This window comes from Entelurus aequoreus, linkage group LG08, assembly GCF_033978785.1.
Source record: "Entelurus aequoreus isolate RoL-2023_Sb linkage group LG08, RoL_Eaeq_v1.1, whole genome shotgun sequence".
NCBI classification, from domain to species: Eukaryota; Metazoa; Chordata; class Actinopteri; order Syngnathiformes; family Syngnathidae; genus Entelurus; species Entelurus aequoreus.
In genome coordinates this window covers 81,515,618-81,543,530 of record NC_084738.1, presented here as the reverse complement: position 1 = coordinate 81,543,530, position 27,913 = coordinate 81,515,618, and the positions used below count along the sequence as shown (strand labels likewise).

The window sequence follows — 27,913 nt, the reverse complement described above, 5'->3', positions numbered from 1 at the left end:
CAATTCAGCTCATTCAGGATATTCATGTTCCTAATAAAAACATTTTTTAAATATACCGCTTTTCTCAAAAATTCCCAAATTTCCAGGAAGTTCCCATTGAAATGAATGGGACCTTTTTCCAAGTTGCACAATTCCCACATTTTTCAATCCATTCCGACATCAAAACGTTCCACTCATCCGACTAACACTTTCCCAAGTTCCAAACCAAATTCCGTTTTTTCCTGGAAATTCAAACTCTTCAACATCCAAACCATTCCAACATTCAAACTATTCTTACATTCATACTACATTCTGTTCAGTTCTTCAGCATTGGAGCATTCACATGCAACTCCTTCAGGAATTGCCTCATTTAGTTTGTTGTGGTTTATCACCAACAAAAAAAAAAAAGAAGGTTGTTTTGATGTCTTTTACTAGAAAGTGAGAAGTCACAATTTAGTGAGCGTTTCCACGCCAGCGGTTTATTCACAAAGTCTCTCAAAGCAACGACGAGCCCTTGAATAGCAAAAGTGTTTCTCATTTTTGGCAAGAGGAAGAAAAAAAAAAACAATATCTCGCTACCAAAAGGCAACATCGACAAAAAAAGGAAAATATTTGGCAAAAAAAAATCAAACACAAAAATCTCAGAACCTTCGATAAATAGTGGAAAATATTGCCAGTTTTAAATAGTAACTAAAAAGTACCAGAGATTTAGTGGCAACAAGAAGAAAAAAACGTATTTTTTTTGGAACGCGTGCACCAGAAAGTGAAAGTACCTGAAAGTGTTGCTCACTGGCGCCCTCCTGTGCGCGGCCAGAGAAGAGCGTACCGTGGCGCAAGTCCTGGCTTTTGGCTGCTGATGTCATAGGAAAAAACAAGACAAATCATCAAACGTTGCAGGAAGGCAAGTGGGATCCAAGCCGCTCGGACTTGGCTCTTGTAAACGTGGCGAACGGAAGGTGTAAACAAAGATGTCGGCCGCTTTAGCTGCACTCCAGCAGTTTGGCCAGGGCCTCCCTCAGCTGGCTGAGCTCCAGGATCTTGCCGTCCAGCAGCTGCAGCAGCGAGCGCAGACTCTGCCGGAAGGTTTCCCTCTCGCGCCGGTCGGCCTCCACGCGCTGCTCCAGCTCGCCCAGCTGGGCCTCCAGCGCCTGGTTCATCTGCTCCACCGTCTGCGGGTGGGGGACAAGACTCTGTTACCAACTCCCGCGTCCCGTCTGCCGTATTTTTCGGACTATAAGTCGCTCCGGAGTATAAGTCGCACCGGCCGAAAATGCATAATAAAGAAGGAAAAAAACATATACTGTAAGTCGCACTGGAGTATAAGTCGCATTTTTGGAGGAAATGTATTTGATAAAAGCCAACACCAAGAATAGACATTTCAAAGGCAATTTAAAATGTCTAAAGAATAGTGAACAACAGGCTGAATAAGTGTACGTTATATGAGGCATAAATAACCAACTGAGAACGTGCCTGGTATGTTAACGTAACATATTATGGTAAGAGTCATTCAAATAACTATAACATATAGAACATGCTATACGTTTACCAAACAATCTGTCACTCCTAATCGCTAAATCCCATGAAATCTTATACGTCTAGTCTCTTACGTGAATGAGATAAATAATATTATTTGATATTTTACGCTAATGTGTTCATAATTTCACACATACAGTAAGTCGCTCCTGACTTATAGTGCGAAAAATACGGTAAGTAGGGCTGGGCGATATATGGAATATACTGGATATATCGCGGGTTTGTCTCAGTGCGATATGGAAAATGACTATATGGTGATATTGGAGTATACGTTCTCACGCAGTTGCTTTTAGCTGCGGGCATTACACTACAGGCTCTTCTCACTCTTTCTTGTCTCTCCTTCTCACAGAGACATAAAACAAGCGCACCTTCTTACATACGTCACACACGTATACGCCCTCGCCGAGCAGAGAGGTAGCGGCATGGGTAACGTTAGCTGCGGTGCGAGTGGTGATACGAGAGAAAGAAGGTGCCAATCTGGTAACAAATGAAGGAAGAATTAATTCCCGAGAAAAACAGCAGGGGGTCCATCGTCTGGCGGTGGTTTGGCTTCAAGCGGGAAGATGTTGAACAGACAACCGTAATTTGTCAAGTGTGGGGCAAAAGCGTTGCTACAAAAAGTAGCATTACTGCTAATGTGTAGCATCATTTGAAAAGTCACCCGCTAGAGAATGAAGAGTGCTTGAAACTCCGCATGTCAACATCTCCGTTCGGTGCCACACCCACAAAATGCCCAAGCAACCATTTCCACATCAACACCGTATGAACCAAATAGTCAACAACAGAAGGAGATAACGTCCGCAGGAACCTACCACATAGTGAAGGACATACACTATTTGATTTCCTATTATGCAGCTCATTTTCATGTGACACTTATTGAAATATCTTGTGTGACATCATGCACAAAAGTGCACTTTATTTGTTTTAAACTATTGTAGTGGCGTTCTGTACAAAAAGTGCACTTTAATTTGGTGTTGTTTTGATATGTCATCTTAGTGACATCATGCACAAAAGTGCACTTTATTTGTTTTAAACTATTGTAGTGGCGTTCTGTACAAAAAGTGCACTTTAATTTAGTGTTGTTTTGATATGTCATCTTAGTGACAACATGCACAAAAGTGCACTTTATTTGTTTTAAACTATTGTAGTGGCGTTATGTACAAAAAGTGCACTTTAATTTAGTGTTGTTTTGATATGTCATCTTAGTGACATCATGCACAAAAGTGCACTTTATTTGTTTTAAACTATTGTAGTGGCGTTCTGTACAAAAAGTGCACTTTAATTTAGTGTTGTTTTGATATGTCATCTTAGTGACATAATTTTAATTTTCCTGAGTATCTATCTATCTATCATGCACAAAAGTCCACTATATTTGTTTTAAACTATTTTAGTGGCGTTCTGTACAAAAAGTGCACTTTAATTTAGTGTTGTTTTGATATGTCATCTTGGTGACATCGTTTTAATTTTCCTGAGTATCTATCTATCTATCATGCACAAAAGTGCACTTTATTTGTTTTAAACTATTGTAGTGGTGTTATGTACAAAAAGTGCACTTTAATTTAGTGTTGTTTTGATATGTCAACTTAGTGACATCATGCACAAAAGTGCACTTTATTTGTTTTAAACTATTGTAGTGGCGTTATGTACAAAAAGTGCACTTTAATTTAGCGTTGTTATATGTCATCTTAGTGACATCATGCACAAAAGTGCACTTTATTTGTTTTAAACTATTGTAGTGGCGTTATGTACACAAAGTGCACTTTAATTTAGTGTTGTTTTGATATGTCAACTTAGTGACATCATGCACAAAAGTGCACTTTATATGTTTTAAACTATTGTAGTGGCGTTATGTACAAAAAGTGCACTTTAATTTGGTGTTGTTTTGATATGTCATCTTAGTGACATCATGCACAAAAGTGCACTTTATATGTTTTAAACTATTGTAGTGGCGTTCTGTACAAAAAGTGCACTTTAATTTAGTGTTGTTTTGATATGTCATCTTAGTGACATCATGCACAAAAGTGCACTTTATTTGTTTTAAACTATTGTAGTGGCGTTCTGTACAAAAAGTGCACTTTAATTTAGTGTTGTTTTGATATGTCATCTTAGTGACATAATTTTAATTTTCCTGAGTATCTATCTATCTATCTATCAAGCACAAAAGTGCACTTTATTTGTTTTAAACTATTGTAGTGGCGTTATGTACAAAAAGTGCACTTTAATTTAGTGTTGTTTTGATATGTCAACTTAGTGACATCATGCACAAAAGTGCACTTTATTTGTTTTCAACTATTGTAGTGGCATTATGTACAAAAAGTGCACTTTAATTTAGCGTTGTTATGATATGTCATCTTAGTGACATCATGCACAAAAGTGCACTTTATTTGTTTTAAACTATTGTAGTGGCGTTATGTACACAAAGTGCACTTTAATTTAGTGTTGTTTTGATATGTCAACTTAGTGACATCATGCACAAAAGTGCACTTTATATGTTTTAAACTATTGTAGTGGCGTTATGTACAAAAAGTGCACTTTAATTTGGTGTTGTTTTGATATGTCATCTTAGTGACATCATGCACAAAAGTGCACTTTATATGTTTTAAACTATTGTAGTGGCGTTCTGTACAAAAAGTGCACTTTAATTAAGTGTTGTTTTGATATGTCATCTTAGTGACATAATTTTAATTTTCCTGAGTATCTATCCATCTATCATGCACAAAAGTGCACTATATTTGTTTTAAACTATTGTAGTGGCGTTCTGTACAAAAAGTGCACTTTAATTTAGTGTTGTTTTGATATGTCATCTTGGTGACATAATTGTAATTTTCCTGAGTATCTATCTATCTATCTATCATGCACAAAAGTGCACTGTATTTGTTTTAAACTATTGTAGTGGCGTTATGTACAAAAAGTGCACTTTAATTTAGTGTTGTTTTGATATGTCATCTTAGTGACATCATGCACAAAAGTGCACTTTATTTGTTTTAAACTATAGTAGTGGCGTTATGTACAAAAACTGCACTTTAATTTAGCGTTGTTATATGTCATCTTAGTGACATCATGCACAAAAGTGCACTTTATATGTTTTAAACAATTGTAGTGGCATTCTGTACAAAAAGTGCACTTTAATTTAGCGTTTTGATATGTCATCTTAGTGACATCATGCACAAAAGTGCACTTTATATGTTTTAAACTATTGTAGTGGCGTTCTGTACAAAAAGTGCACTTTAATTTAGTGTTGTTTTGATATGTCAACTTAGTGACATCATGCACAAAAGTGCACTTTATTTGTTTTAAACTATTGTAGTGGCGTTATGTACAAAAAGTGCACCTTAATTTAGCGTTGTTATATGTCATCTTAGTGACATCATGCACAAAAGTGCACTTTATTTGTTTTAAACTATAGTAGTGGCGTTATGTACAAAAACTGCACTTTAATTTAGCGTTGTTATATGTCATCTTAGTGACATCATGCACAAAAGTGCACTTTATATGTTTTAAACAATTGTAGTGGCATTCTGTACAAAAAGTGCACTTTAATTTAGCGTTTTGATATGTCATCTTAGTGACATCATGCACAAAAGTGCACTTTATATGTTTTAAACTATTGTAGTGGCATTATGTACAAAAAGTGCACTTTAATTTGGTGTTGTTTTGATATGTCAACTTAGTGACATCATGCACAAAAGTGCACTTTATGTTTTAAACTATTGTAGTGGCGTTATGTACAAAAAGTGCACTTTAATTTGGTGTTGTTTTGATATGTCATCTTAGTGACAATGCACAAAAGTGCACTTTATATGTTTTAAACTATTGTAGTGGCGTTCTGTACAAAAAGTGCACTTTAATTTAGTGTTGTTTTGATATGTCATCTTAGTGACATCATGCACAAAAGTGCACTTTATATGTTTTAAACTATTGTAGTGGCGTTCTGTACAAAAAGTGCACTTTAATTTAGTGTTGTTTTGATATGTCATCTTAGTAACATCATGCACAAAAGTGCACTTTATATGTTTTAAACTATTGTAGTGGCGTTCTGTACAAAAAGTGCACTTTAATTTAGTGTTGTTTTGATATGTCAACTTAGTGACATCGTTTTAATTTTCCTGAGTATCTATCCATCTATCATGCACAAAAGTGCACTTTATTTGTTTTAAACTATTGTAGTGGCGTTATGTACAAAAAGTGCACTTTAATTTGGTGTTGTTTTGATATGTCATCTTAGTGACATCATGCACAAAAATGCACTTTATATGTTTTAAACTGTTGTAGTGGCGTTCTGTACAAAAAGTGCACTTTAATTTAGTGTTGTTTTGATATGTCATCTTAGTGACATCATGCACAAAAGTGCACTTTATTTGTTTTAAACTATTGTAGTGGCGTTCTGTACAAAAAGTGCACTTTAATTTGGTGTTGTTTTGATATGTCATCTTAGTGACATCATGCACAAAAGTGCACTTTATATGTTTTAAACTATTGTAGTGGCGTTCTGTACAAAAAGTGCACTTTAATTTAGTGTTGTTTTGATATATAGCAGGGGTGGGCAATTAATTTTCACCGGGGGCCGCATAAGCAACCCGAGCACTGCTGGAGGGCCACACGACAATATTTCAATTAAATTTTGCTCAATATTATTTTTGATATACCGTAAGATAAATAATAATGATGATAATAATAATAATAATTAATAATAATAATAATAATTTAATTTAACCTAACTTAACTTTATACAAAAGCAGATTGCTTTTGATGGTCACTTTATCCTGCATTATCCAACATTTTTCCCCATCAGATTTGGACAACCATCTGTTGTTAAAAATAGTTTTTAATCATATTTATTTTATATTGTTTTTTATATTGGTTTTATATGTAATTGTTTTTTCTTTTTATTCAGTCATTGGTGGAGCTAAGGATAATATTTGAATATTGTTTGTAATATTGTTGTGCAGCACTTTGGAAACATTTTGTTGTTTAAATGTGCTATATAAATAAAGTGGATTGGATTGTCACACCTGCCAGCTTGTCCCAACACGCATTTACCTCTGTGAACAAGTCATTACCTGTGGTTGTCTCTTTAATTGACTGCATCAGAGCTCTCATCCAAAGTTAGCGAAAAACAGTCCTGTCTCTGGGCATTATCAGCGCAACAAAGTCCAATAAGCACTCCTTAATAAACTCTCCGTCAGAAAACGCCTTACTTTCTCTGGCGCTTTTGTGAGAAATGACGAAACTTGTCCTGACGGCTGCATCTCTGGGGGTGTGAAATATGGCACAAAGTCCTTGTTGGGTTCGCAGTTTTACCATCAACGCATCAGCCTCCCTTGCGCGCGCTTCATCAGACACATTCCGGTATTTTCCCTCGTGTTTCTTCGTGTAGTGGCGATTAAAATGATATTTAAACACAGCAACCTGTACCACACATTAAGCACACGGCTTTACCATTAATTTATGTAAAGAAATACTTGGCAGTCCATGTCTTGTTGGAAACACGCCAATCCTCATCAACTTTTCTTTTTTTAGCGTCTCATCACTTGTCTCTATGCACCTTCACTCACAGGTTCCCCCCGGACATACGGCATAAATAACACATTTCAAAATAAAAGCAGCACAGTTGTATTGCGCGCACGACATAGATGTTTTTTAAACTTTATTTTGTAATTGCGCCGTTCAATTCACTCACAATCGCACACGCGCATACGTCCACACGGAAGTAATACAAATAACGCTTTTCAAAACAAAAGCAGCACTGTTGTATTGCACACTCGACATAGATACTTTTTGAAATGTATTTTGTAATTTATGATTGGCCTCACGCGGGCCGGACAGGGATGCGCAAAGGGCCGTATGCGGCCCGCGGGCCGTACAATGCCCAGGTCTGATATATAGGGACGGCGTGGCGAAGTCGGTAGAGTGGCTGTGCCAGCAATCGGAGTGTTGCTGGTTACTGGGGTTCAATTCCCACCTTCTACCTTCCCAGTCACGTCCGTTGTGTCCTTGGGCAAGACAGTTCACCCTTTGCCTCTGATGGCTGCTGGTTAGCGCCTTGCATGGCAGCTCCCGCCATCAGTGTGTGAATGTGTGTGTGAATGGGTAAATGTGGAAATACTGTCAAAGCGCTTTGAGTACCTTGAAGGTAGAAAAGCGCTATACAAGTATAACCCATTATATGTCATCTTAGTGACATTATGCACAAAAGTGCACTTTATTTGTTTTAAACTATTGTAGTGGCGTTCTGTAGAAAAAGTGCACTTTAATTTAGTGTTTTTTTGATATGTCATCTTAGTGACATCATGCACAAAAGTGCACTTTATTTGTTTTAAACTATTGTAGTGGCGTTCTGTACAAAAAGTGCACTTTAATTTAGTGTTGTTTTGATATGTCATCTTAGTGACATCATGCACAAAAGTGCACTCATAGCTTGTTTTAAAATGTCTGACAATCTTGCACTTTCTGTTTGGAAATGACATGAATGTTTGTGCCACTGCTTAATAACTGTTTAATAAATACACTTTTAGTTGTGATTTCCCTCTCTGCATGCAAGTTTAAAAGTAGCGTATATTAATGCAGTATGAAGAAGAATGTTTTAATGTAGACACATAGAATCATCATACTGCTGTGATTATATGCATCAAGTGTTCATTCAAGGCTAAGGCAAAATATCCACATATATATTGTGGCCTAAAAATATCCAGATTTTAATAAAAGGCCATATCGCCCAGCCCTACGTGTAAGCCCCGCCCCCTTCCTCACCTGCAGCTTGTGTGTGAGCGAGTCTCTTTGGGAGTGAAACTGGTTGGCACTCTGCACGTCCATCTTCAGACGCTCCAGCTCCTGGCGAGAGAGGAGGCACAGAGGTCAAAGTTGACAGGCGTGCGCGTGAGCGTGCGCACGCACGTACGTCCTCCTTGCTCCTCAGCGCCTCCTCCAGCTCCTCGATGGTGCGGTTCAGCGCCGTCTTGTCCGACCTCGTCGCCGTGGTCTGCCCGCTGACGCACTCCAGCTCAGTCACCTTTTGCGCAATTTTTTTTTTTTTTTATTAAACAAAAAAGCGCAAACTTGCAGATTGGCCTTCATACCCGTCTATGCAGCCGCTCCGCCTCCTCTTGGTAGGCGGCCAGCTGCTGCTTCCACTGTTTCACGTTAGCTGTGGACTCCAGCAGCGCCGCCGTTAGCTTAGCGTTGTTGCCTTTTAGTGCCGCTAGCTCCGCCTCCCAGTGCTTGTTGACGTTAGGGGAGCTGCGCACACGCATGAAGACGTTAGCGGCTTGCTAGCACATATATAGTATACGTTGCTATCACTTCATAACAACAATATTACAAGATGGCTGCTATTAATACTATTATGGGCCCACATTATTATTCCACATACTTGATTATTATTATAGTTCCGCACGTTTCTCTTACACTTAATACGCGACGATCCGGCCAACGAACCACCACATATGTTATACCGTCAGAAAGGTCTCGTTCGCGCCAATGGGGGTACTTTGAATTAAGAACATTTTGTGTTACCACGGCAACGCTGTTCACAAAGTAAAAGAAAAATGGGCCAATCAAATGGGTACATTTGTGAGAAATATATATTAAATTATTTTTAATATCAAAAATTAAAAATAAAAATAACTGTATTGACAGTTATTTACATTATAATATAATATTTTAATTTCACCTATTTAAAAATACATTTTGTTAGTATTATTAAAATTATAAACAAATATAATCACAATAAAAACTTACACTCTTTAAAATATAATTTCATCATTTCAGATATTTAAAAAAACTAATTTCAATTTTATTAAAAATAAAAATGATAATACAATAAAATTATGTTATTATAAATAATACAAGATGTATGCCATTTTTATTTTAGTTTTTAAAATATAATTAAAATGTTTGCCATTTAAATTGTACATATGTAATTTTTTTATTAGTATTAAAAATAAAAATAATCAAATCCAACAATTTTAAATTAAACAAAAATGTATTAATTTTTATTTTATTATTTTCCAATCATAATTGTATTTTTTATTCATTTACATCTTAAATATTTTAAATATACATAAAATACACTTTATAATATTAAAAAATGTAAAACACAATTATAAATAATAAAACTTGAGATAGACATTTTTATTTTTAAGTATAACTAAAATATGATACGTGTTCATATTTTGAAATAAATATATTTTATTAGAATTAAAAATAATAAAATACAACAATTATAATTAAAATAAAAATGTATATTTTTATTCTTAAATATAATTACATTATGATTTTAATATTATAAACATTACATATTTTAAATATATATAATTTTTTTGTCATTTCAAACAAATTATATACCTCAATAAAACCAAGAATAAAAAAATTATATCCATCCATCCAACCATCCATCCATTTTCTACCGCTTGTCCCTTTCGGAGTTGCGGGGGGTGCTGGAGCCTATCTCAGCTGCATTCGTATCGTTATTTGTATCTTATTTTTTTAAATATTTTAAGATTATGATAGAATATTTCGATTTTACATATTTTAATTATTGAAAAAGTAAATTTTATCAGTATTACTAATGAAAATGATAAAATACAACAATTATAATTAGATATATTTTTGGGTACATATAATTACATTATTTCCTATATTTAAATTTTCCATGAGTTAGGCTCCAGCACCCCCCCGTGGCCCTTAAAGGAACAAGCGGTAGAAAATGGATGGATATTTCAAATATACATAAAAATCTATTTCAATAATATTGAAAATAAAAACAAAATGTAACAAAAGCGTACGCTAATAATAAAAATATATACAAATTTGTTTTGGCCTTTTTTTTGTTGTAGTTTAAAATCTAATTACAATACGATATTTAAATTTCACAGATTTAATTGATACATAAATACATTTAATTAGTATTACAAATAAAAATGATAAAATATGATGATACATTTTTAGTTTTTTATTTCTTAAATTAGATTAGGATTTAAAATATCCAGATTTCTAATATAAAGATACATTTTATAAATAAGAAAATTAAATGTGTGAAATATATTTTATATGAAATTATAAAATAAAATGAAAAATTTAAAAAAATAAATAAAATAAAAATATATTAACATACAGGAGTATTATTGATATGAAATATATCGCATGTGATCATGCGAGAGAAACTTTGTGGATTCTTTCTGGATATTTCTCTGATGCATTGTTTCTTCCAAATCAAATAAACAATTAAAATATGAGTAAATTATGGTAAATGTGAATTAATTCAAATGATTTAATTCATGACCAAATGATTTAATAAACTACATAAGTAGTTTTAATCAAATTAAATAAAAACAAATTTAAATTGTGAAATGTGATCCTAAATAATCATATTAAATGAATTTATAATTTCATTCATGACCGATAGTTATTTAAAAAAAAAAAAAAAAGTTTTATTATCATTTTTTTAAATATATTTGTCATTATTGAATGTATTATTATTGAAGTAGTTTGTGTTACATCTTGAAAGCAGCATTTGTATTGTTATTGTAAGACTGTAAGTGCGTCACCCACCTGTGGGAGAAGACAAGTGCATTGTGGGAAGGCTCTTCTCCGCCCCGGGCTTCAAAGGGCTGCGGCGTGTCGGTCGCCGCCCTCTCGTCCTCTGTGCCGTTCACGCTCTCAGAGGTCAAAGGCGAGGGCGGGGCAAGACCGCTGGTGGACTCCTGGGCGACACAAACGTTTGGATTTCATTGCTGGTAGACACGCAATCTCCAGCACCCCCCGCAACCCCAAAAGGGACAAGCGGTAGGAAATGGATGGATAGATGGATGGATATAATTTTTTTTAATTCCTGGCTTTATTGTTGTATATAATTTGTTTGAAATGATAAAAAAAAATATATGTATTTAAAATATGTAATGTTTATAATATTAAAATCATAATGTAATTATATTTAAAAATAAAATAGACATTTTTATTTTATTATAATTGTTGTATTTTATTTTTTTATAAAATATATTTATTTAAAAATGTGAACACGTATCATATTGTAGTTATACATTAAAATAAAAATGTCTATCTCAAGTTTTATTATTTTTTATTGTGTTTTACATTTTTGTATATTATAAAGTGTATTTTATGTATATTTAAAATATTTAAGATGTAAATTAATAAATAATACAATTATTAATTGGAAAATAATAAAATAAAAATTCATACATTTTTGTTTAATTTAAAATTGTTGGATCTGATTATTTTTATTTTTAATACTAATAAAATTACATATGTACAATTTAAATGGTAAACATTTTTAATTATATTTTAAAAAGTAAAATAAAAATTGCATACATTTAGTGTTATTTATAATATAATTTTATTATATTTTATCATTTTTATTTTTAATAAAATTTAAATTAGTTTTTTAAATACCTGAAATGATGAAATTATATTTGAAAAAGTATAAGTTTTTATTGTAATTATATTTGTTATAAATTTAATATTACTAACAAAATGTATTTTTAAATAGGTAAAATTTAAATATTATATTGTAATGTAAATAACTGTCAATACAGAGTTTTTTTTACATTTTTTATTTTTGATATTATTAAAAAATAATTTAATATATATTTCTCACAAGTGTACCATTCGATTGGCCCATTTATTTTTTTACTTTGTGAATAGCGTTGCCATGGTAACACAAAATGTTCCTAATTCGAAGTACCCCCATTGGCGCGAACGAGACCTTTCCGATGGTATAACATATGTGGGGGTTCGTTGGCCGGATCGTCTCGTATTAAGTGTAAGAGAAACGTGCGGAACTATAATAATAATCAAGTTTGAAGTATGTGTTAATGGGGGAAAAGTCAAGTTAGTCTGGCGTTAGATGAGACCAAAGACGATGCCACCAAACGGGAAGTGGTAGGAGCTTGTTTGAGGGTGGGAGGGGCCTCCATGTTACGTTTACCTTCTTTAAAGCGTGTTTGTTGGCCGCTAACCCCTTCCGTGTCACAGCGCCGCCCTGTGGAGCGGTCGGGCAGAGGGAGGCGACGGGCGTTAGCTTAGCACGCGCGATGTAGCAGGGGGCACTAAAGAAGAATCGGGTGTAAAATGTGGCCATTTTTGTTTACCTGAGAGGGCGTGCTGGTGAACTCCATCTTCTCCTGGTTCTTCTCCTTGGCGAGCCGCGCCGCCTCCTTGAACTCCACAAACTTGTCAGCAAACTGGAAAGAAAAGTCGCGCGGTCACTGGCCGTCGCCCACGCCGACTGGGCGGCGGTGGATGGAGACCTTGCTGAGGTGGCCCTCGGACGAGAAGCCCAGACCGTAGACGGTGTTGGCGCGGCTGTCGGCCCACTGGCCGAACTTCTGCGACGTCTTGGTGAAGGTCATGTTGGGGGTGATGGTGCTGTTGATGACGGCCTGCGCAACACCACAAACGTGCATCACACTTCAACCACTCTAACGCCGCCGCTTGCCAGCATGTCTCCTTATGACTGAAGTGAATTATATTTATATAGCGCTTTTCTCTAGTGACTCAAGGCGCTTTTACATAGTGAAACCCAATATCTAAGTTACATTTAAAGCAGTGTGGGTGGGACTGTGAGCAGGTGGGTAAAGTGTCTTGCCCAAGGACACAACGGCAGTGACTAGGATGGCGGCAGCGGGGATCGAACCTGGAACCTTTAAGTTGCTGGCACGGCCACTCTACCAACCGAGCTACACCGCCCACTGAGGACGGAGGACATGCTAACAAGCTACAACGGAGGAGAACCAGGCCCTCCCGTGTTTACTTCTCAACTAATCCTACTGGTGAGGAGACTGAGGGCAGATGAAGCAAAGTGGAGACTGTGGAGCCCAACAACACAGCGCTAAGACAGAGCAACACCGTAAGCTATCGCTAGAAAGTGTGTTTATTTTGCTGTCATCAACGGCTACATGCTGACATCAGAGTGCAACGAGGGTCTCTTGCGTGTACAGGGCAGCTGCAGCCAGGGGGAGACTGCGGAGTCCACAAAAGCGGAGCTAGGACATCGCAACAGGGTAAGCTAAAGCTAGCAGGTGTGTTTATTTTTGTCTAAACTCAGTGTTGGGACTAAGGCGTTACTGTAACGCCGTTATTTTCCGCGGTAACTAGTAGTCTAACGCGTAATTTTTTATATTCAGTAACTCAGTTACCGTTACTACATGATGCGTTACTGCGTTAATTTACGTTATTTTTTATGTAGTATCGGCTAGAGACAGAAGATCTGAGGGTGTTTTATTGGAGCGCTGCAGTGTCGTCCTTCTGAATCTTCTTGTGTCACAACGGGGAGAAGAGAAGAGGCGCGCTCTGTGTTTACTAACAAGACATCATGGCGGAGCCGCAGTCGAGTTTCTTAACATGGAGATATTCTCACTACTTTTCTTTTGTCGAGCACAAAGAGAAGAACATATTACAACCTACATTTAGTTAAATGTAGGTTGTGTCTTGGATCAAAGATCTGCCAAAACTACTGCCCAAAACAACAATTCAAATCTGCTGAAACGGCTACAAAAGCAACATGCTTCGACGAAGCTAGTAAAGAGAGACACAGACTCCGATGCCACTTCAGCTCCACCTAAGGATTTTAACGGAGGGACTGCTAGCCAGGACAACGTTGATAGAGCCATTGCAGTGTATGTGCTAGAAGACATGCAGGCTATTTCTACAGTGGGGTCACCCGCTTTCAGACAGCTAATTAGCATAATAGCGGCATCAAACAGCAAATGGCACGGAAAACATTTTCACGTACCTGGACAGTGTGGACATAAACATGGAAAGCGAGCTAAAGAAAACACTCCAAACTCTGCCTCTGCTCATCATTCATCACTGAAGGTACACGCACTCTCTTATATACGCTTATCATTCTAGACTTCTAGAGTGTTTGATTATCACATCACTCTAAATGTATAGACTATAAAGTTCACAAACATAAAGAGGGATCCCAGTGGGCCAGGCCAATCTTTCTTTATCTCTAAACTAAAACTGGGGAAATGTGTAGAGTGTTCTGGGCTTCAGTACATTGTTGATGTCCTGAAGACATGATTTTCTTTCACAATTCCTTGAGAGACAAAAAATGCCTGGTTAGGCTTTGTGTATGTAGTGTGTGCCTTCCTTGGTTTACAGCTATGTTATTATGCTGTTTGTTACTTATGTATGTTATGTTGCAGCTATTTAAAATAGTTTTGTCAATTTGTTCTGTTCTGAAATAAATTGGCCCTTTGTAACATATCTTTGTCTTTGTGTGTTGTATGTAGACCACATTGCTTAGCAGAGTTCAGTGATGCAAATGCATGTCATGTTGATCAACAGATTGTATTATTCTCCAGTGCAATAACAGTACTGAAATGAAGGCTAAAAGGGCATTATGGGAGCCTTTAAAAAAAAAAGAAGAAAAAAAGAAGTAACTAAATAGTTAACTTTCACAGTAGCGCATTACTTTTTGGTGTAAGTAACTGAGTTACTTTTGAAATAAATTAACTAGTAACTGTAACTAGTTACTGGTTTTCAGTAACTAACCCAACACCGGTTATCATCCACAGCTACATGCTAACATCAGAGAGCAACGAGGGGTCTCTTGCGCGTACCGGGCAGCTGCAGCCATGAGGAGACTGCGGAGTCCACACAGAACAGGGTAAGCTTAAGCTAGCAAGTGTGCTTTTGTTTGTTTAAACTGCCCATGCTATCATCCACAGCCAGAGTACATGCTATCAGAATGCAACAAGGCATTTACATCTTCATGGAGACTGAGGGCAGCTGCATCCACGTGGACATTGCGACAGGGTAAGCTAACGCTATGTTTATTTCGGTGTAAACCGCCATGCCATCATCCACAGCTGCATGCTAACATCAGAGTGCAACGAGGGTCTCCCGCGTTTACGGGGCGGCTGCAGCCAAGAGGAGACTGCGGAGTCCAAGGCCATTCAATAAGCTAGCATTACATCAGTACCTGCCAATAGGAGGTACTCCCGGTTTCCCTCGGTGCTATCACATTGAAAACACACGCGCGCCTGAGCACCTTTATCCAGATCCTCACCAAGGTAAACAACAAGGCCAGAGGCACAGCATTGTGGGTTTTTTACGTGTCATCCAGAACCTTGGTTCCGTCCAGGCTGATGATCCGGTACACGTTCCTGGTGCTGTCAAAGAAGTAGGAGACGGTGACGGCGTGCTTGCTGGTGGCCACCCAGTTCTTCTTGGTGGCCGGGTCGATCTGGAAGATGTGCGCCCGCGTGCTGAAGATGGGCTGCTCGCTGCGGGGGGGAAGGGTAACGATTAGCACGCAACAGTCAGCGGACCATGCAGTACCTATAAAAGGCCACCGGGCGACAGTTCCCCTTACATCATGTCTCAAAGGGTGAGTAGTTTTACTTTTATCAACTTGATCCCAAATCAGAAAAAAGGTAGGCTACTGGCAGCTACACTACAGCTAAGCACACAATAGCACACAGTAATAATTGAACAATATTGCAGTGCAAAACAGCACATTTGTCAATATAAACAAGTATTATATTTGCATACAACTTACACAAAGTGTATTAGAAGGTATCCAGTGGCAAACGTGTCTGCATCGTTCACTTTGATGCATTATTGTGGCTGCTACAAAAACAATTACCACTCCACTTCAACGTAAGGTACTCTTGTCTTGTTCTGTATATTGTACAGTATTTTGTATATTGTACATGATTGCTTATTATTTTTACTGGATAGTAGTCTGTTTAGTTCAATTCTTATTTTTTATTTTTATTTCTTCTTGTGTAATTTTTTTTTATACCATATTTGTTTCCACTACCGCACCTTAAATTGGAGTCCTTAATCTCATTATATGCAAATATAATGACAATAAAGTCTATTCTATTCTATTCTAAAGGCAGCATAAGTCTATTCTAGACGGTGAATGATAAATAAGTTAGTGTTTTGCTTCACGTCATCAAGTACATTACACACGACTAAATGATACAAGCATGTATGATTTCTGCGGATATCCTATCAGATCAAAATTGATATCGGCCAATACTCAAGGCTTCAATATCACTATCAGGAGTGAAAAACTTGTATCCCTTTATGTTGTCTCTACAGTTAAAATGATATTCATCATTTAAATTTTACATATTTAAAAAATAGGTTTTTGTAGTTTTAGAAATAAAATATTTAATACAACAATTATTATTACAATAAAATTATATTATTTTTTTAAATATATCATTAGATCATGATTTCATATCTTTAAATATAGATTAAAAAAGTCATTTAAACAATATAAAAAATAAAACCAATACCATTTTATAAAATTATATGCTATCATAAATAAGTGAAAATATGTTTTCAAATATAATAACAATATGATAATATATTTAAACTTTACCTATTTAAATGAAAAACTTTTTTCTGTTAGGATCAAGAATAAAAATGATAAAATACAACAATTCTAATCAAATAAAAAATGACGAGGACACTTAGTATTCAAACGCCTCCATAGTTAAAAATGCTTTATAGTTGCCACAGATTAACTCAAAGCAACAACTCATTTGTCTTTTTTTTTTTTTTTTAAGTATAATCAGGACAACAAAAAACACATTTTTAAGGGGCATATATATATATATATATAAATATATATATATGATTATACTTTTTTTTTAAAAAGACTATACAGTATATATATAATATATATATATATATATATATATATATATATATATATATATATATATATATATATATATATATATATATATATATATATATATATATATATATATATATATATATATATATATATATATATACATTAATGAACACGTTTCACACACATGCAAATCTTTTGTGTCCCAAAATAAATGTTGTTGCAATGATTATTGATGATGTGACAGATGATGTAATAGGTGGACGTGATCATTGTCCAGTCTAATCCTTTATTATTCCCCGTGAAAAGCCTTGAGGCCTTCAGGAATGGACTGGATGTCACGTGATGGACAGTCTATTATATGTCATCTTGGATGAATAATTCCCCTTTCACAGCACTTTGCTTCTTTTTAGGGCTGCAGCAATCCAATATTTGAGTAATATATGGATGAGTTTGTTCCGTTAATCAGATAAAACACACTTTATAGCATCAATGTCTATTTTACGGAAATAGTTCAAATAAACAAAGATTTTTGTCTTTGCCCTTACCCTTATTACCTTATGTTACCTTGCATTTATCTTCTTTGATATCATTTTGTATCTTTTAGTTACCTTCTTTTACATTCTATTTAACTTATTTTACCTTCTATTTAACTTTTTCTTTCGATATTCCTTTTTTTACCTTTTATTTACCGTTTATTTACTGTCTTTTATCTTTTATTTAACTTCTATTGACCCTTTATTTGCTACCTTTACCTTCCATTGACCTTGTTTTAACTTCTATTCACCTTTTTATTATCTTATTTTACCTTTTATGTACTACCTTTACCTTCTTTTTACCTTTTATATACCTTATTTGACCTTTTATTTACTACCTTAACCTTTTTTTACCTTGTTTTAACTTCTGTTTACCTTTTTTTTTTACATTTTATTCATCTTTCACCCTTTATTTACATCTTTTGCATTCTATATTTTTTCTTTTACCTTTTATTTACCCTATTTTACGTTTATTTACTACGTTTACCTTTTAGTTACCTTGTTTTACCTTCTATTTAACTTTTTTAACGTCTTTTATATTGTATTTACATTTGTCCCTTCTATTATCTGTCTTTTACCTTTTATTTATCTTGTTTTACTTTATATTCAACTTTTTTTAACATTTTATTCATCTTTTACCCTTTTTTACATCTTTTGCATTCTATATTCTTTCTTTTACCTCTTATTTACCCTATTTTACGTTTATTTACTATGTTTACCTTGTTTTACCTTCTATTTAACTTTTTTTCATCGTCTTTTGTATTGTATTTACTTATGTCCCTTGTATTATCTGTCTTTTACCTTTTATTTATCTTGTTTTACCTTCTTTTACATTGAATTCACATATATTACCTTCAATTGACCATGTTGTAACATCCTTTGCCTTTTCGTCAACTTGTTTGACCTTTTTCTATGCGGCACAGATTTTGTAAATGTTTATTAGTCACACTTATTAAAAGATTGATCAAAAAAACAATATCAATCGAAGCGTTTTTCTAATTAATTCAATCGATTTATCATTGCAGCACTACTTCTTTTTACACTTGCGTGTGCAGCGTTTCTACCTACGTATCGCAGCAACACTAGTATCGTGATATCGGCGCTTTGATCTTTGACGTCGCCTTTTTTATAGAAAGAAGAATCGGTGGATTTTAGGAGAACCTTCTTTTGGTTTCCCTGCAGCGAGGGAGCGTGAACTGATAGCAGATCAGATTTGTGGGTGGGAGTCGGAGAGGGGGGGGGGGGTCACGTGGTGGTTGCTATGGCGACAGAGCAGCAGCTAAGCAAGTAATACAGGGTTATTGCTCCTGCCAAAAGCACGCTGACATGGCCGCGTGCTTTGCCTTGTTGTTGTTTTTGCAGATTATTTAGAATGACTGTATGCCTCAACATCTTCGCCATTTTTCTACTATTTCTGCCAATACATTTTTAGATTTTTAGAGGGCTTATAGGTCGAAATAATGCGCATTGTTAGCCACCTCGTACTTGCTGTATTTTACGACTTAGAATGCTCTGGAAACTTTGTATGTGTAAGAAATATGCAACCATAAGTATTTAATACTTGTTTATCTTAACAAAATGTGCTGTTGGGTTCTAAAAAACATCCAAAAATCTCCATGGTTTTATATCCATGCAGTGAGTAGATTCTGTAGTAACGCTACATTCATAATAAAATGTCATATTTACATATTTTGCTAAATTTTAAGCACACGGCGACGTATTAATTTCACAATGTTCGCTATTCCCTTCGACAACAACACTACTAATCATGGCAGACTTCATGAGAGACAAAAAAAGATTACTTTGGGACAAATGATGATCCAGAAATTGGATCGTGAATATAAGGAGGATGATATACAAGTGCTAAACAGATCCAGATTTAGTAAAACACTAAGTACCATGTAGCAGCATTGCTAAGTGCTAAACAAGAAAAACTAACTGCAAACATAATAACACAATCGCTTACTGTACAATGTCTGCTCTCACCGGGATAAAGCCTAATGGGATGTTTATAGCTTCTTGTTTAGATAAAGGCTTAATCATAAGATTTTTTTAAAAGTATTTTTGTGTCTTTCTCGCCATGTCTGGGTCTAAGTTGAACGTTAAAGATGACCAACTTCTCGGTTTATGTCCACAACCTAAGGGTGTAACGGTACGTGTATTTGTATTGAACCGTTTCGGTTCGGAGGTGTACCGAACGAGTTTCCACACGGACATATTAAGTAGCGTAACGCACGTTGTGTAAACAATGCACACCGAGGCACAACACACGGCATGCTAGCAGCTAACGGGCTAGGATAGACTGACCATACGTCCTCTTTTCACCGGACATGTCCTCTTTTGCGGAGCTGTCAGGGCGCAGTTTCTTAAATGCCTCAAATGTCCGGCATTTTGAGTTAGGGTTGCGTGTATTTTCTATGTACGTTCAGGGTTAAGAAGGGGTTAAAAACAAAACAAATTGTGCGCGCAGCAGCATTGGTGAGGGAGGGGCAGAGACAGAGAGAGAGAGAGAGTTATGATAAACGCGCATGCGTCGCCAGCTCTGCTTTTTATCCATAGATTTATCAGATTTAACTTTTTATAATCTATAGCAGGGGTGTCAAAAGTGTGCCCCGGAGGCCATTTGCGGCCCACAGTTAATGTTTTAAAGGCCCACGGCACATTCTAAAAATACTATTAAAATAAACAAAAACATAACAAAAGTGGAATAAAAAAGCTTAAAGGTTAAATGTAATTTAGAAATTGTTGCAATGTTGACTAATAAAACAAAGCTCTTTTTTTTTTTTTCAAACTGTCATTGCTCAAAACATAATATTGAATCAAAATCAATTCTATTATGAATTTTTGACCTATCCAAGGTTCCCATTACTTCCCATCAAATATTCCACTAAGAAAAATATTTTTGGTGGAAGATTTTGCAAATTTGGTAATTAAATAAACCAAAAATTTATATTTTGTTGTTTTCTTACTGTACCGAAAATGAACCGAACCGTGACCTCTAAACCGAGGTACGTACCGAACCGAAATTTTTGTGTACCGTTACACCCCTACCACAACCTTCTACTATCCAGGCGAGAGGCATGATTTATCATCTGGAATTAACTTTTACCAACTCAGAGGCGATGCAGCCGCTTATAGCAGCATAAGCTATCACTAAGATCACGCCGCCACTAAGAATAGTTAATCTGCATTAGCACTTATAATAACAACATAGCTAATAGTTGATATTCAGTTTGGCGGTTTTTGGATTTTTTTAGAGGGCTTTTAGGTCGGAATAATGTGCATTGTTAGCCACCTCGTACTTGCTGTATTTCACGACTTAGAATGCATTAAAAAAGAAATAACGTGTGTTTTCGTCTTACATGAGGATAGTGAATGCTGGGCAACATTCCTCTTTCCAGGCCCTGTCAGAGACACGTCAAAAGTTTGCAACATTTTTTTTTTTCCAACCCGAAGCTAAAACCAGCAATCTTGTGTGCACAAAATAGTGTCTGCGGGTGGATTTATTGACAGCTGCTGTCCTCAGCGGCAGCAGATTTAATCTCCTGCCAGCGTTTACTAGTCTGCACTCCACTTAGCTGTAGAGCCGGCTAAGCGTGCTAACATGCTAAGTGGCGGTGTGACACAGGTGTGACCACAGGTGTGTTTTGGACTTGTGAAAGCACTCCATCACTATGGCAGTGATGGAGTGCATATTCAATATTCATGACAAATTTCTGCTTTGTTTTAAAGATGTGCTATTTGGATTTACACTGTATGAAAAGGAATTTTACCTTCGCAACCTCATTATACTATTGGCTAAGTTTTATATTCATAAATGTAAGTTTCTCTATACCCGACCTGTTTTTTTGTGCCTTTAAAAAAGAATTAGGACTCTACATTAAAACACTCTCCGCCTCTAACAAGCAAAAAATCTGTGAAAACGATGATGCTGTGTTCCAAATTTAAGTTATTTACTGAAATTGAGTGAGCCTATGGCTTTGCACTATATATATATATATATATATATATATATATATATATATATATATATATATATATATATATATATATATATATATATATATATATATATATATATATATATATATATATATATATATATATATATATATATATATATCCTACTCAGTGGCCTAGTGGTTAGAGTGTCATAATTATGAGGTAAAAAAGTCATAATTATGGGATGAAAATCGAAATTATGAGTTTTAAAAAGTCAAAATTATGAGATAAAAAGTCAAAATGATTAAGTAAAAAGTCATAATTATGACATAAAAACTCATGTTTATGAAATATAAAGTCAAATTTATGAGATAAAAAGTCATAATTTTGAGATTAAATTATGAGAAGGAAAGTCAAAACGCTTAAAGTTATAATTATGAGATAAATCATAATTGTGAGATTAAAACATCGAAATTATGAGCTAAAAAAGTCGAAATGATAAAATTAAGTCATAATGAGATAAAAGTTAAAATTATGAAATTTTAAAAAGTCTAAATGATGATATAAAAACTCATAATTATGGGATAAAAAATCTAGATGAGATGTTGAAATGTATAATTATGAGGTAAAAAGTCATAATTGTGAGATAATACATTTAAATTGTGAGGCGAGAAAGCCGAAATGGTGAAATAAAGTCAAATTTATGAGATAAGAGGCGAAATTATGACATAAAAAGTCAAAATGATGAAATATAGTCACAATTATGAGATTTAAAAAAATCGAAATGATGAGGTAAAAAGTCGAAATGATGAAGTAAAAAGTCATAATTATGAGATACAAAGTCATGTTTATGAAATATAAAGTCGAAATTATGAGATAAAAAGTCATCATTTTGAGATAAAAGGGTCAACATTATGAGATAAGGAAAGTCGAAACGCTTAAATAAAGTTATAATTATGAGATAAAAGTCTATATTATGAGATAAAACATAATTGTGAGATTAAAACATCGAAATGATGAGCTAAGAAAGTCTAAATGATAAAATTAAGTCATAACAATGAGATAAAAGTTAAAATTATGAAATAAAAAAAGTCAAAATTATGATATAAAAAGTCATAATTATGAGATATAAAATCTAGATGAGATGTTAAAATGTATAATTATGAGGTAAAAAGTCATAATTGTGAGATAATACATTTAAATTGTGAGGCAAGAAAGCCGAAATGGTGAAATAAAGTCAAAATTATGAGACGAGTGGAAATTGACATAAAAAGTCAAAGTGATTCAATAAAGTCACAATTATGAGATAAAAAGGCATAATTATGGGATAAAAGTAAAAAATTATGAGATAAAAAGTCGAAATAATGAAGTAAAAAGTCATAATTATGAGATAAAAAGTCATGTTTATGAAATATAAAGTCGAATTTATGAGATAAAAAGTCATAATTTTGAGATAAAAAGGGTCAACATTATGAGAAGGAAAGTCGAAACTAAGGCTGAAACGACGCGTCGACGTAGTCGACGTCATCGGTTACGTAAATACGTCGACGCCGTTTTTGTGCGTCGACGCGTCGCATATTTACGTCACACTACCGTCATGGCGGAGCGCAAAGCAGACTGTGCGAGCGAGGGGAAAAACGCACGCCAAAAGTCGTCAAAAGTGTGGGAGTATTTCAATACACAGCCTAATAATGTTGTTGTATGCACACTGTGTCGAGCGGAAATGGCCTATCATAGCAGCACAACGGCTATGAACGAACATTTGAAAAGAAAACCATCAACCATCAACTAGTCAATCGTCCGCGTTAGCATACGTTGTCATCATTACACAAAAACATGAATGTGTCATTTGTATCTGCTAGGGGTGTAATGGTATGTGTTTTGTATTGAACCGTTTCGGTACGGGGCTTTCGGTTCGGTACGGGGGTGTACCGAACGAGTTTCTAAGCTAAAGCTAACTTTAGCTGCTAAAGTCTTAACAAGTTGCTTTGCTCCTCTGCCTCTGTCTCAGCACGCAGCATTGTCCCACCCATACAACCATCTGATTAGTACACACGAAGCATTATCAGCCAATCAGCAGTGCGTATTAATAGCGCATGTAGTCAGCGCTTCAGCGTCGAGCAGATAGGTGTTTAGCAGGTGAGCATCAGGCAGCGGACTCTCCCCAAATGATAATAAACACCCCCCAGTCAACTACTAGTAACATCACTATGAGCCCGTTGACCAACTAGAAACTTAAACTGCAGCTCAGCTCGCTCGCAGTCCTGGTTTGAGGTGAAGGCTAATTACCTCTCAGTTCCAGCCACATCAACCCCTTCTGAGCGCCTATTTTCAGCTGCTGGGAATATTGTAAACAAGAAAAGAAGCAAAGCAAGTAGACATGCTAACCTTTCTTCATTACAACTGTTAGTCACTCACTGGAATGAGTAGAATTGGTTATTGTGTACTGTGTTGGACTGGATGTTTATTTTGCACATTTTAAAAGCAATACTTAATGTTTACAGTGCTCCAGAATATTTAGATTGGCACTTTTTTGTATTGGATGTTTATCTTTATTTTTGCACATTTTAGCAAATAAGCAATACTTTCACTTTTGTTGAAATGTTTACACTGTTGTTACAGAATATTTCGTTTTGCACTTTTTTGTATTGGATGTTTATCTTTATTTTTGCACATTTTAAAGCAAAATAAGCAATACTTTTACTTTTGAAATGCTTATACTATTGCAGAATATTAAGATTTGCACTGGATGTTTACTTTTATATTTGCACATTAAAAAGCAAATAAGATACCTTTAATTTTGTTAAATGTTAAAAGTTTTAAATGTTTACATTGTTACAGAATATTTTGTCATGTTGTTGTCAATGTTGACTGAGTGGCCACACTTTTTTTTTTGTAAATAAAAGCCATGCCTTTTGAAAAAACTGGCCTACTTTTATTTTTTCATCTTCATTTTAAATAAAATAAAATAAAAAATAATCGGTAAAAGGAAAAATAATCTATAGATGAATCAAAAAAAATAATATATAGATTAACCGATTAATCGAAAAAAATAATCTATAGATTAATCGATAGAAAAATAATCGTTAGCTGCAGCCTTAGTCGAAACGCTTCAATAAAGTTATAAGTATGAGATAAGTCTATATTATGAGATACAAGTTTTAATTGTGAGATTAAAACATCGAAATGATGAGTTAAGAAAGTGTAAATGATCAAATTAAATCATAATAATGACATAAAAGTTAAAATCATGAAATAAAAAAAGTCTAAATAATGATATAAAAAGTCATAATTATAAGATATAAATTCTAGATGAGATGTTAAAATGTATAATTATGAGGTAAAAAGTCATAATTGTGAGATAATACATTTAAATTGTGAGGCAAGAAAGCCGAAATGGTGAAATAAAGTCACAATTATGAGATAAAAAGGCATAATTATGGGATAAAAGTAAAAAATTGTGAGATAAAAAGTCAAAATAATGAAGTAAAAAGTCATAATTATGAGATAAAAAGTCATGTTTATGAAATATAAAGTCGAATTTATGAGATAAAAAGTCATAATTTTGAGATAAAAAGGGTCAACATTATGAGAAGGAAAGTCGAAACGCTTAAATAAAGTTATAATTATGAGATAAGTCCATATTATGAGATACAAGTTTTAATTGTGAGATTAAAACATCGAAATGATGAGTTAAGAATGTCTAAATTATAAAATGAAATCATAATAATGAGATAAAAGTTAAAATCATGAAATAAAAAAAGTCTTAATAATGATATAAAAAGTCATAATTATGAGATATAAAATCTAGACGAGATGTTAAAATGTATAATTATGAGGTAAAAAGTCATAATTGTGAGATAATACATTTATATTGTGAGGCAAGAAAGCCGAAATGGTGAAATAAAGTCACAATTATGAGATAAAAAGGCATAATTATGGGATAAAAGTAAAAAATTATGAGATAAAAAGTCGAAATAATTAAGTAAAAAGTCATAATTATGAGATAAAAAGTCATGTTTATGAAATATAAAGTCAAATTTATGAGATTAAAAAGTCATAATTTTTAGATAAAAAGGGTCAACATTATGAGAAGGAAAGTCGAAACGCTTGAATAAAGTTATAATTATAAGATAAAAATCTACATTATGACATAAATCATAATTGTGACATTAAAACATCGAAATGATGAGCTAAGAAAGTCGATATTATCAAATTAAGTCATAATAGTGAGATAAAAGTTACAATTATGAAATAAAAAAATCACAGGTCCACCTACTCAGTGGCCTAGTGGTTAGCGTGTCCGCCCTGGGATGGGTAGGTTGTGAGTTCAAACCCCGGCCGAGTCACACCAAAGACTATAAAAATGGGAGCCATTACCTCCCTGCTTGGCACTCAGCATCAAGGCTTGGAATTGGGGGTTAAATCACCAAAAATGATTACCGGGCGCGGCCACTGCTGCTGCTCACCTCCCAGGGGGTGATCAAGGGTGATGGGTCAAATGCAGAGAATAAGAGAGTGAGGAAATACGAGCACATCGCACCAGTTCTCAAATCCCTTCACTGGCTTCCTGTTCCACTCAGGATTGAATACAAAGTCTCCCTACTAACCCACCAGTGCCTCCATGGAAATGCCCCCCCTCTACCTCAAAGAACTATTCACCCCCAAATCCTCCACACGACACCTCCGCTCCGGACAGGCTAACCTCCTCCAACCTCCGAGAACAAAGCTAATCTGTGGAACGCTCTCCTTGACCACCTGAGGGCACCACAGACTGTGGATGCTTTTAAAAATAGCTTAAAAACCCTTCTTTAAAAAAAAAAACTTTTTTTTAGATATGTGCGTGCTAGTTCTAGTTTTTATTTTTAATTATATTTATTATCAAAGGTCCTGAGCATTCCTGAGTTCAATCCCGGGCTCGGGATCTTTCTGTGTGGAGTTTGCATGTTCTCCCCGTGACTGTGTGAACATTCAGAAGCGGCAGTACTTACAGAATAGTGCTGCTAGGATCCTGATGAGAGTGCGGAAATATGACCACATCACACCAGTTCTCAAATCCCTTCACTGGCCTCTACCTCAAAGAACTGCTCACCCACAAATCCTCCACAGGACACCTGCGCTCCGGACAGACTAACCTCCTCCAACCTCAGAGGACAAAGCTCCGAACTTAGGGAGACCGGGCTTTCTGCTCCGCCGCTCCCAGTCTGTGGAACGCTCTCCCTGACCACCTGAGGGCACCACAGACTGTGGATGCTTTTAAGAAAGGCTTAAAAAGCCTTCTATTTAAAAAAGCCTATTTTTAGATACATGCATGCTAGTTCTAGTTTTTATTTTTATTATCTTTTTATTTTGTTTTTTTAAACACTGTAGCACTTTGAGGTTGTTTGCTCAATGTAACGTGCTTTTTACAAATAAAATCTAAAATCTATTAATTTACAAAACCCCTGGTGCTGTTTTTGTACTTACTTTGATTATTATTTCTCAACTGTTTGAAAATGTTGACATTTATAAATAAAAGGTTTATAAAATTTAAAAAAATATAACAATTGAAAAAAACTCCTGCTAGCTTAGCATTAGCATTAGCATTAGCAGCGCATAAACAAACATACCCCATTGTTGTCGCTGGTGGCTGCCAATCGTCTCTCCTCCGCGGCCGCCTCCTCTCGCTGTGCCTCTGGCGCAGGTTTCACTCCGACATGGTCTGACGTGTCGGCGAGCTTCACCGGAGCGAGGGCGCCTGGCCCCGCATGTTTAATGACGACGACGAGGGTGGAGGGCACCGAGCCGGGGTTAGCTCCGCGGCTAGCTGTAGTCTATGCTAATGAGGACCAACTCCGGGCGTTCGCGCCTGACTGGACTGGTTTGGTCAGAGTTCCACAAACTGAAGCAACTCTTCAGACAAAAGAAGACAAACAGGTTTTTTGTTGGGTTTTTTTCGTTTGTTTTTTTTGGTGTATGAACTCGCTGCACTCATTCCTTGCTAGCGTCATTGAATGTAGCACCACATACTAATAAGGGGGTCGGTTTGAAAAACACATTAGCCCTTTTTTGGTTTAAAGCCACAAAAAAATGTCAATTAAATCACGTCCGGGCCGTGGGATGTCTTTTAGATTCTGATTCGTTGATGTCGTCAATCTTTTTTGAGCGCGGTCCTACTTTTTTTTCCCCACCACGGAGGCGACACGCAGTACCGGAAGTCACGTGGTCATCGAAAGTGCTACATTTTTAAGCACTTTACGTGTGTTGAAATGTCAAAAGTGGATGCCCCTTCACAGCTCCGTGGACCCCCGCTCAGCATCCGCCT

At 35.4% G+C, this 27,913-nt stretch overlaps 1 protein-coding gene across 2 annotated transcripts; it reads right to left on the bottom strand.

The window, feature by feature from the left end:
* Positions 1–431: 431 nt before the first annotated feature.
* On the bottom strand, positions 432–27,913 carry LOC133656352 (homer protein homolog 1-like). Of its 2 annotated transcripts, XM_062057412.1 has the most exons (10): positions 27,219–27,913; positions 15,605–15,761; positions 12,777–12,908; positions 12,618–12,710; positions 12,455–12,508; positions 11,062–11,213; positions 8,589–8,748; positions 8,411–8,521; positions 8,263–8,343; positions 432–1,148 (listed from the first exon to the last, which is right to left on the bottom strand). In XM_062057412.1, the coding sequence occupies exons 1-10, from the start codon at positions 27,221–27,223 to the stop codon at positions 960–962; spliced, it is 1,134 nt and encodes a 377-aa protein (XP_061913396.1). In that variant the 5' UTR covers positions 27,224–27,913; the 3' UTR covers positions 432–959. The 2 variants fall into 2 exon arrangements, with proteins under 2 accessions (XP_061913396.1, XP_061913397.1); XM_062057413.1 differs by lacking the exon at positions 12,455–12,508 and having other exon boundaries at positions 27,219–27,910.